The sequence below is a fragment of the Rhamphochromis longiceps genome, linkage group LG15 (assembly GCF_057381845.1).
Source record: "Rhamphochromis longiceps isolate RC_006_pf linkage group LG15, R_longiceps_female_GT1.1, whole genome shotgun sequence".
Taxonomy (NCBI): Eukaryota; Metazoa; Chordata; class Actinopteri; order Cichliformes; family Cichlidae; genus Rhamphochromis; species Rhamphochromis longiceps.
In genome coordinates this window covers 18,066,559-18,077,860 of record NC_140571.1, presented here as the reverse complement: position 1 = coordinate 18,077,860, position 11,302 = coordinate 18,066,559, and the positions used below count along the sequence as shown (strand labels likewise).

Sequence of the window (11,302 nt, the reverse complement as noted above, 5' to 3'; positions counted from 1 at the left end):
GCTTGAAGACGTTTCACCTCTCATCCGAGAAGCTTCTTCAGTTCTAAGGTCAAATGGTGGAGAGTCCCAGATATAAACCTAGTGGGAGTGACCCCTCTAGGTTTATATCTGGGACTCTCCACCATTTGACCTTAGAACTGAAGAAGCTTCTCGGATGAGAGGTGAAACGTCTTCAAGCAACTTAAAGAAGTCCAGACGCTTTTCTTTGCAAGCTCCTTTAAATACATGTACAGTTATTGAGCAGAAGTAAATTTAGTGAGCAGCTTATTTTGCCCACTTTGTGCTTTCGTCTTTATCCCTGTGGACAAATATTGCAAAATCACAGGGTGAACTGCTCCCAAAAGAATTACTACTCAACTATTCAATAATCGGCCTGTGGGCAACCACTTTCAATCACAAGGCTCAGTTGGTTTGTATTCCCACTTTTAAGTTTCTATTTTAAATCTGACATTCTATCTGGATGGAACTAGTTAACGTGAATTTCTGTGTATACCGATGACGCCATCATATTCCTATGTTATTGCCACCTTGATTGACATTTTGTTTTGAGGACAGCCATTGATTGCACGTGCTTGCTTATCTGGTCCCCGTCTTTGAAACAACCATTTCAAGGGGAATGATTTCAGAGGTGCATTGTAGAATGACATACATCTTGGGTGTCCCACTATCTCCAATCAGCATTTTCTCTAGACTGACTGTAGTATAAGGCAAGATTTAATTTAAAAAAAATAAAATACATTGACAAATCAGAATGTGTGTAATCGTTAAATGTTGCTGCTCAATTTACACTGGATGTGAATATTTTGGGGTGATTTTTGCACTGTAAACCAAATATTACAAGTGTGATCATGGTGTGTCAAAACTGCTTTAATAAATAGGTAGGATGATTATTTAAAACAATGAAACACCCTTTTTGCTTTGTACAAAATTAACGCATGTCCCTTATACAATAAAATGTATACAATATGCATATTCAGCTTTTAACACCAGCAGTGATGCAGCTTTAATTGTTTATTTTGCTGTGTCCCATTTACAGAAATACAATGGCGTTTTGAGACAATGACATGATATGAAAAGGGGTAAAACTGTTTAAACTGAGTTGGTAACTTAAAACACATTTGCATGATGGCAAAGAAAAATCTGCATCTGCAAACATTGTTCCCTTCATTAAAGCCTTTAAACCAAGCTAATGCTAATGCAAGATGTCCACATTTGACCCAACATCCACATTCAGAACTCTAAACTGCCAAGAGTGGACTGGTTTTTCTTTTGTTTTTAAACCATCCATCTGTGTTTTATTTTAGAAATCTCCATGACAGTAAAGTGACAGCAGTGCACTTTACTCAAGCGAATAAAGCACACCACACTACACAAGATGTCTTACCTGCCTTAATAGTGGAACAACATCAACAACAACAACAACAAAAAAAAAAAAAAAAAACCCCCAACAACATAACACGACCACTGATAACACAAACAATGCACTGTTACATTAAGGCACCTGAAATAAAAGGGTTTGTGATGGGTTTATAAATGGTTTGGAAACTTGTTAAGGCTATAGTATTGGCAGCTTTTAAAAAAAAAGAAAAAGAAAGAAAAAGAAAAGAAAGACAAAAGAAAAAAAAACAAAAGAAAAAAAAAAGCAAAAGAGCGGTTTGACTGTAATAGCAATATGATTTTCTCTACAGCACTTACAAATAAATAGCAAGTAAATCTTAGGGCTAACAACAGTTAAGAGCAAAATTAAAGCATTTATAGTACATTTTCCTACAAAATAAAACATCCAGGTTATGCTTCCTACTTCTAACTTTGCCAATTGTGTATACACCCCCCTAAAAAACAAAAAAAACCAACAACAACAAAACACTAAGGGAAGCTAATATTGAGACTGCATGCTAGACTGAAAGAAAAGCCAAAATAACATCAATGACACGAACAGGATGCCTAGTGATGCCTCGGCCCTGTGAAAGTTATTCTATCACATAATGTAAAGGTGAAAAACCAAAAACATCACTTTTTCTTTAATATTTCAAAACACATATTAATACCCCCCCCCTCAAAAAATAGACACCATTTATAAACCCTTCATAAATTCCTTCATAGGTGGTACCTCATTGTAAATGTTCCTAACTCTTAACTGCGGGACTCTGAGTATTAAGTGTTATAAAACCTGCCTATTTGGACAGGCATTAAATAAAAGGAATGGCGTTGTAAAAAAAATAAAAATAATATTAATCATAATAATAATAAAAATGTGTGACTTGTCTTTTAAGTTACTTATTTCAAATATACACAGCGACTCCTTTAGTATTTACATGTATGTACAGAGTATTCATTTCTGCTTTGATCAAATACCTTGAATGGCGTTGCTGTGAAATTGAAGTCTAAATGTACACATATCCCTTTGAGATTTGAGAACAAGGAGGTCAAACTGGGCAGCGCAACTTGGAGCCTGAACGCAGCTCTTAGAAAGGCACTTGCTACCAACTCAAATACTGCAAAAAATCGTCAAACAGAGCTTTCAGCCAAGAAAACGAGACAGGAGAAAAGGAAAACAAACAAAAACAAGGAAGGCCACATAGTAGGCACTGGGGTTTCTGCCCCCTCTTCCCCTCCAGGCCAAGTGTTTTTGGTAAGGCTGGCGTGTGACGGCCACAGGTGGGCAAAGCTGGAAGGAAACTAGAGCAAAGGGAGAGTTTCCCCTGTTACTGTGAATGCAACAACAGTCCATGTCTCTAAAACCCTTCCCTTTCTCTCCCTTTAATGTGCATCTGCCCCAACAGACACTGAACAGGAACCCACTGATAGTTTAACAAAATCATACTCATCTGTAAACAAAACAAAAAATAAAATCATTATACAGCCTGTTTTTTTTTTTTCCCCTCAATCCATATCAGTGACTCACCATTTACCAACAAGTCCATAAACATAAATTGCAAGAAGCTTCTTTTGCCTCCTGAAATATCATTACATCTCAGCTCCTGTGTACATGTAAAGGAAAATAAGGTAACAGAATGAAAAAAGGATGTTCACTGTGCTCTAGCCCTCCTGAATCAAAAATCACTTCAGGTGACAGTGACGAAAACATGAAAATGAAGCAAACAATGGCTTATATAAACAAAAAGCATTTTTTCCTTTCTTTCCAAAAATAGTCCAAACTAAAAATAGTCACTGCCTTGCAGCTTCTCTTGCTTCCACACTGCAACTCATTTGTTTATATATATCTCATACACAATAGTCTCTGAGGTCTTTCTGACCAGTCAGGACCGCACTGACATTTTTCCAGCGGTTGTCTTTGGGACTGTAGCCTGGGGTCCGGTGGGGGGCTTTGAGAGGTGAACTGGAGCTGTGCATGGTGCAGATCACTCCTCCACTGGGCCGCACTGCAGTTTTAGAGTACTTATAAACTAGCTGCTTTCCCGCCTCTGCTCCACCGCACTCCTCCTCGAGCTCAAGCTCGCCTTCCGTCTCCTCCTCCTCCTCATCATACGTCCGACAGGAGGGGCCCATGAGCTTTTTGCGCTCCTGCTCAGCCTCCCTGTTGCTTTCTTTCAGCTGCTGCTGCTCCTGCTGACGTCGCACAACGATCCGCAGTGGCTCCCACTGGTTGTTGACGCTGTCGTCGGCGGCTGATCGGGAGGTCCTCTCGCGCTCTTTTCTCCGTTTGCGTGTCCACCAAACACATACAATGATGCAGAAGAGGCAGAGCAAACAAAAGGCGACACATAGTAGAGGCACCAGGTAATCTGTTGACATCAACATGGAAGGAAATTGTAGAAAAAGTAAAGTCAGTAGGAGTGCGACGTCAGCAATAACTAAAAATGGCTGGCCCTATGAAACCATTGTGCAACATTTGCGTTAATCATTCCTTACCCACTGATGGACGCATGACCTGGGTTTCCACTTTGACCTCAATGACTGCCAGCATTATGGTGCTATTGTGCCGCTTAGACAAGGTGCCCACAATGGCACTGGCTGTCTCCTGGATCAGACTGTGGTCAGGTAAATCCTCTGGATGGAAAGACTGAGAACCAAATCAAAAAGAAAGGAAGAGAAAAGACACCATGAAGTCCCAACCAAACATCTTATTGAGTGTGCCACTTGGGTTGTATGGTAGGCACTGGCTGTTTGTGTATTTTATGCCCCCACCCATAAATCTGTGTCAATCAAGCTTGGTAAAATCTCCAACATGAGCTAGAATAAGGTTGTTTTAGAAGGCAATGGAATAATCACCACTCTAATTCACTTTTACTTACTATAGCCACCTCTACAGCATCCTGATTTGAATGAGAGAGATCACAGAGAAGGAGAAGAGCGTGGTCTCTTGCCAAGTGTCTAGTATCAGGAAGATACCTCAGCTCAAAACAGATATTCTCCACTGTTGTTCCCTGTAGATATACACAAAAACCCAAAACGCATCAATCAGAAGCAACACAAAAAGTAGTTTAAACGGTTCAAAGCGATATGTGGCTGATTACTCACCGGCGGTACTTTGTCTCTGTTGAAAACGAGTGTTATGCGGCCGCAGCTGTTGTCCAAATGGCCGCTGTTTGGCTGGCACTTGGTGGTTACATGTGGAGGTGGAGGTCCAACCATTGAACAAACCCCCCACTGATGACAAGGGGGGGAGAAGCAGGTGAAGTAGCTATGCTCCAGACATTCTTGTCCAGCCGGACAGGACTGGTCACGGCCCGATGACTCGAGCCGGCATGGACGGCGACCACACAGCACCTGGTGTTACAAGGTCAAAATATTCACTTAGACGTGAGACAACATTCGCATTGCCATTTCTTTCTTGCGTCACTTGTCACCATGTTAAAATATCACGTGGGAGTGCGACTTCATATGAAAGCATTTTCATTCATGCTTCTGGAAATATTCCCTTGAATATAATATCCATTGTGAACTCAAAGACACAGAATGGAAAAGCTAATAACAGGATATCAATCAAGCCATCTAAAAATAGCACAAGTCCTGGAATCTGTTCAAAGGTGCGAAAGAAGAGTACCTTGAAGGCTCTAATCATAGGCGGTTATTTAACTTTAGGGTCCAGGAATAAGATAAACACGATGAGCTCTTAATCAGAACGCCGTTTTGATAGTAATTAAGTCTCTTACCTTTGTACAATCCACCTTGCCATCGAGGCAATGGCAACTGTTGCACTCCTCCTCCCAGTGGCTGCCATGTGGAAACTGCAGCCCAGTATAGTGGCAAGTTTTCCCAACGCCTATGACTATAGATAGGAAGAAAGAACCATGATGCACTTATGGAACAGTTTTAAAATCTCCAGCTGTCCTCCTGCAGCTCTCCTCTCTGGTCTAAGCCCCTTGTAGTAGATAACGACATTCGTAATTGCATGTCATAACCAGACAGTGAAAGCCCTCAGCTTAAACCACTGTGCCACTGGAGCTCATTCAATGCAAAACTTTGTTTTTAAGATACTCCATGGTTTTAGCCAATAATGTAAATCTAAAGGAGGTGATTTCATCCTGAAATCACTTAAATTTGAGCGTGCTTACACTCTTGGCATCTGGCTCCTCTTCTTCCACGCGGACAGATGCATCGGAAACTATTGATCTCATCCACACAGGTGGCTCCATAGGCACAGGGTGAAGACTGGCACTCGTTTATGTCTACACAAAGAGGAAAAACACCACAATTTAAGACAAAATGTTAAACCATTAGTTAGGTCTACGAGTCTTCCAAGCTCCCTGAAAGTTGATGTTTTAAGTACTTTGAGCTACTGGGAAAAAGTTGACATCTTAAAACAAGACGTGGCCTTCTTATGCCTTTTTTGCAACCAGTCACCATTGGCTGTGCATTGTTAAATAAATGTTGTTCTACAGACAAAGTTAATTCAAAAAGATAGAAAATAACTATAAAAGTCACATTTTCCCCCACTTACAATCATATCGCATTTGATGCTTTAGGGAAAAAAAACAAAACAAAAAAAACAAACAAAACAAACCAAAACCGCCCCCCAATAACAACCCCCCACCCCCCCACCCCGAAAACAGCCAGTCAAAACTAAAAACTTCCAAAAAGTGCAAAAATAAAAATCACAAAGCCTCGCCTCCCGTGTCAGTGGGAACCTCCAGGCCATTGTCACCCAGATTTCACATGAACATGTCTGAATGAGAATTTTCAAATTTAGGCGCCAGAAAAAAGGTGAAGGCTATCCGTCCAAAACAAAGGAGCAGAAAAGAAGAATTTCGGGGTCACTGGGTTATTTGTCTTCAATGTGTGAATATGTGACTGTGTGAGTACGGAGGAGGGATGACCTTTGACCCCCCCAAGGCGTTAAAGGACTAAGAGAAAGTGAGAGGGGTCTGTCTCGGTCTCACATTTAGATGTCAATACAGCCATCTTTTTCCACGCCCTATACTTTTTTCCACCCCTTCTTCCATGTAGCAATCCTCTTAATCATGTTCTCATCAGGAATATCATTGCGGTTGGTTTTAGCCATCACATCCAAAATCGGTTCATCTTAACCTCATGTCATCACTCACTGATTCTGCAGTCAGGTCCGGCGAAACCGGGGGCGCACTCGCACCGGAACCAGTTGACTCCGTCCACGCAGATCCCACCATTGTAACTGAGGGAGCAAAGAAACTGACAGTTAGATGAGGCCGTACATCCTTTCCAGCTACAACAAAGCACATCGATTGTGTGCCTTTGTGGGGGGGGGGGGGGGGGGGGTCCACAAGACTCAGTTCAACCCATCAATACAAGCCTCCACCTTTCAAATGCTAATAGGTGTGTCCAGTTCCTCCCCTCCCCTCATCAGGCCTTCTTCCATTCCTCCTCAAAAGCCAAGCTTCCCCCCAGGTCGCACGGAAAGAATGGACACGTACACCCCCTCTGCCATTCTACCCCCCACCTGCATTCACCACAGGGTAGGTGGGACTCGTGTCCTCCCCACAAAACTCCCACTTCTCACTGTCCTATTCAATATTTGAGCCCCCTCCTCTGCGAGATGCCCTTTGAGGCTTGATTTAAGGACAACTTCCACTGCTTTAGTGGCCCTTCACCCCTCTAGCCTGTAAGGTCTGAGTAAAGCGTGGAGATGAAGGAGCCAGGGAGGTGTGCAAGGAAAGAAAAATGTTACATACCATGGATGAGGGTCGCAGTCGTTTGTATCTGTTGAAGAAAAGAAAAAGTAATATATCATCTTTGTTGCATACATGTGGCATGCTACCCCCCACATCTGAATTGACCAGTCTATTATTTATATGCATGTAATGCAGCAATAATCCCAGCCTAATAAGATCATGGGTTTCAAGCTTTTGTTACTTGCAAACTTTATAATAAAACTTAAATGTCCCATTGCAACAGATTTCACCTCTACTTCAAAAACAGTACACCCAACACACAATTATGGTGATTTTACCGTCAGTTATATTTAAAGTTATACAGTAAAACTAACTTTGTCCACAGGTGGGGCCTTCCCAGCCCTCTTTACAGATGCAGGTGAAGGTATCGCCTCCTCCCACACAAGTCCCTCCGTTAGAGCAAGGACTGGAGGCGCATGTGCTGTTCTTAGCTATGGAAAGAGAGAGTGAGTCACGAGGTGCACTAGACTGTCAAAACCCAAAAGAGCAACACATACACAGGTATATGATTCCAAGCAGTGGAGCAAGTGGGTGATACTAAACTACCGGGAATAAGGTTACAGGTTTCCTACACATTATAAACTTACCGTACAGTCCCTATAGACAGTTATTTTATGTTCTACCAGCCTATATTTATCATCATTTTACTATTTTTTAGCAACAGGCTTGAATAATTACTTGTTACCTGAGTGTTTGTGAAAGGCGAGGTAATTTGGGACATGCTTGTCCCACTAATTCCAGCCAGCCTTTAAATTAGCTAAAAGTAAGCTCTCAGGGAGGTCCTCCTTGGAAGGCTAATACCATATTGGATTGTCTGAATCATCCACTCCATATGGCAGTGTAGCTTCTGCCCTCAGGTTATCATGCAAGGTCAACCGTTTGGTCTCTCATGAGTGCGATTCAGATATTTATAATGGGTTCTATTCTGCAAAAAAATGGGTACTTTGCTCACTTGTTATGAATTTTCATTTCCCACTTCTTCTTTTTTTTTAAATGCTAAACTGCTGATGCCATTACGTTTGTCATGTTTACAGTTTCTATATGAACCTAGAAAAACAGGACCGTCACCAGAATCCAAAACCTCTTCCGATTAAAACATTCGCCAACTTTCTCGTCAACCTAAAATTGGCTCACCGATCAGACAGGATTAAACTGCTGAAATGCGACACCAACAATGGAAGCCGATCAGAGGTGGCTGTTCTAAGAGTTACGTGGTTATTAAAAGATATGCCAAGTCTTGCAAATTTGCAGCAATCACTGTAGCCCGTTTTACTCTGAATCTAACCAATCGAGACTAACACAGCTGGTTGTTTCTCAGTTCTATTCAAGAAGTGAAGGGGTATAAGACTGCATGACATTTCTTTAAGGAAGGGCCAACAGACATCCCATCTATTACTCCAAGTTTGCCCACCATAAGGTTTATGAGTGAAAGACAATCATGCTCCATCTCCTACACTTAGTTTTAAAATACAATAATGTCAGTAATATAAAGCATCAGAAAAGTTTCTGATAATCTTACAAGTGGATGTTTCCTGTCAATTTGTGACAGTTTCTTATTAACATGATACTTATTCACCTATAAGGAACTGCAGTTGGTTTAAAATCAGGGCTGATTAACAGCCAAACTTTTTCATCCTTGAATCCATCATTAGCATTACTCTGGCTTAGCCTCACCCACACACATTTCTCAGCTTGTTCAGAGGGTTAAGGTTAGGCCTGGCATTGTGTCCATTAATGACAATTTAAGCCAGTGACGGAAACAGCCCATTTCATAGTTATGAAAAGCATTAAGAGCTCCCAGCAACTACAAATGTAGCCGTAATGATTGGTCCATGCATCGTCTGTTTAGTGAAGGCAAAGCAGAGCAAAAAGCATTCAGTAAACATTTTAAAGTTTTTGGATTTCTGACAAAATCTCCCGTAAAACTAAGCCATTAGCTTCCTTAAACCTTAGCGTATTCCGTTTCTGCCTCACCTGTGTTGCACATCTTTCCTCCCCAACCAGGTGGGCATGCACAGCGGAAGGTATCCCCATGGTCATTGCAGGTTCCTCCATTACTGCAGGTGGTTTCATCACACTGGCGCTCACCTGGCAAGAGGAAATTAATTAATAATTGGTGTAATCCAATAATGATATAAATGTAGACATCAGTTTTACAGCTGTGAAACTGTAAAAATACACAAAAGGTGGAGCTGGAACTACTGGGAGCTGTGAACATAAACACACCCATTAACACATAGGCAGATAACTCACGGGAATGGCAGGTCTTGCCCTTCCAGTTATCGGTGCAGTTGCAGTAGAAGTCGTTTACCAGGTCGATGCACTGTCCACCATTCTTACAAGGATTGTGTCTGCACTCGTTGACATCTGAGGAAGGAGGAAGGTTTCTATGATTCAAGTGTTTCATTCACTTTTGCATAAACTGTGGCGTGTTTGGTACAAAGCAACGCAGTGGTGGCAGATTCTTTAAACCAGCCGTGACTTTGTGTTTAAGAAGGACACAAAGACTAGCAGGAAATCACTCACTGTGGTCACAGAGCTGGCCCTCCCATCCATCAGGACAAACGCACTGAAATGAGTTCACTCTGTCAACGCAGGTTCCCCCATTTCTGCATGGGTTGCCTATGCAGTCGTTAATATCTAAAATAAAAAGAAAATGATATGACGTATATAATGATATACTGAAAGGGTTAAAAGAAAAGAAAAAACACCCCAAAAATGAATTACAGACCACACAGCACCTCCAGAATCTGAAAGCTCAAGTTTCTACGTACTCTCGTGACAGTAGATGCCACTGAAACCCGGATCACAGACGCAGGTGAAGTTTCCGGCTGGCTGGCTGATGCAGCGTCCTCGTGCGCCACAGACATTGGAGGATATGTTCTGTATGCCATCCGAGTCATTGGTTGCAACAGCAATGCTGCAGCTGTCAATAGCTGTCAAAAATAAACCAAAAACCCCCCCAAAAAAACAAGTTTCAGGTTTAGTGTTTTCTCATATTATCGATCTATTCCAGCCTTTCCCCCCCTGCAGATTCCTTTAGCCACCTTGACATGGAGTGGTTTGGCAATCCTCTTTGAGCCTTTCACACATCTTTCCTTCGTAGCCTTCAGGACACGCACAGTAGAAGTCCTGTTCCATGCTATGACACTTGGCCTCATTCTCACAAGGGTTTGGATCACAGGCATCAGAAGATGACGAGCTTGGGATCTTTGGAAAAAACAGGAGAAGGGGGGGGGAAGGACAAACAAAATATACACATTAAAAGAGTGACTGTTCCAATTATAAGACCAATGATGGCGGAAAAAAATAAATAAATAAAAATCACTCAGTAAACATAGTCCATCATCTTTACACAGCCAGGTATCTTCTTCAGGTGATGATGGAGACCAAGAGGATCTAAAGCACTATATGTTAAAACAGTCCATTTGTATTCACCAGGTCATTGCAAGCACAAATGTTGAGGATGCTTCCTCAAACTAACAGCCTGATGTTGGACACAAAAACCCCGGCAAACAATACAGTAAACTGGTGTGACTTAGTACACTCAGCAAAGTTTTCTTCAACAAGTGCTCACGAATTGTGGGGTGGTAGAGCAGATCAGCTACTAACTGGAAGGTTGGTGGTTCGATCTTTGGCTTCCCCAGTCTGCATGCCAAATATAAATCCTTAGGCAAGATACTAACCCCAAATTGCTCTCCGATGTGCCCATCGGAGTGTGAATGTGTATGAATGTTGGTTAGATTATACTTTAGTATAGAAGGAAATGCTTGTATGCACACTATATCAGTCCGTTTTACGGACAAAAGAGTTTCTAAGTGGTAGAAAACATTATCATCACATTAAACTGCCTATGATAATAAAGCAATCAGGCCAGCTGGAGTAAGGACAGCTAAAGTCTGAAGGTGAGCAGCTTAGCTTGGCTCAAGCCTCTGCGATTATGAACAAACTGAGTAAGTGGACGAGCAATGTAAGCCTCAGAAACTTTTACTAAGCTCATCAACAGAATCCATGCTTTCGGTTTTACATCTCTGCCCTGCGTTATCATTCAAGATTATTTTGAGAGGAGTCAGAATGCGAAACGGAGCAGGCAAAAGAACGGCTATCCATTATGAAGCTGGTTCCACATCATGCAGAGACAAGCGAACACATAAATATAAATCCTCTGACACAGAGAGAAGCTGCCTAGA

At 41.8% G+C, this 11,302-nt stretch overlaps 1 protein-coding gene across 2 annotated transcripts in view; it reads right to left on the bottom strand.

Moving 5' to 3' along the window:
- Window positions 1-857: 857 nt before the first annotated feature.
- jag2b (jagged canonical Notch ligand 2b) overlaps window positions 858-11,302 on the bottom strand; it is a 42,898-nt gene continuing 32,453 nt past the window's right edge. For both annotated transcript variants that reach the window (XM_085381366.1, XM_085381365.1), the window contains 14 exons: window positions 10,160-10,322; window positions 9,887-10,048; window positions 9,639-9,752; window positions 9,366-9,479; window positions 9,087-9,200; window positions 7,427-7,543; window positions 7,113-7,140; window positions 6,510-6,595; window positions 5,520-5,633; window positions 5,118-5,233; window positions 4,483-4,731; window positions 4,257-4,388; window positions 3,874-4,024; window positions 858-3,746 (listed from right to left, as the gene is read on the bottom strand). In XM_085381366.1, the coding sequence (XP_085237492.1) occupies window positions 3,226-3,746; window positions 3,874-4,024; window positions 4,257-4,388; window positions 4,483-4,731; window positions 5,118-5,233; window positions 5,520-5,633; window positions 6,510-6,595; window positions 7,113-7,140; window positions 7,427-7,543; window positions 9,087-9,200; window positions 9,366-9,479; window positions 9,639-9,752; window positions 9,887-10,048; window positions 10,160-10,322 (2,181 nt within the window). In that variant the 3' untranslated portion in view covers window positions 858-3,225. The remainder of the gene's footprint in view (window positions 3,747-3,873; window positions 4,025-4,256; window positions 4,389-4,482; window positions 4,732-5,117; window positions 5,234-5,519; window positions 5,634-6,509; window positions 6,596-7,112; window positions 7,141-7,426; window positions 7,544-9,086; window positions 9,201-9,365; window positions 9,480-9,638; window positions 9,753-9,886; window positions 10,049-10,159; window positions 10,323-11,302) is intronic.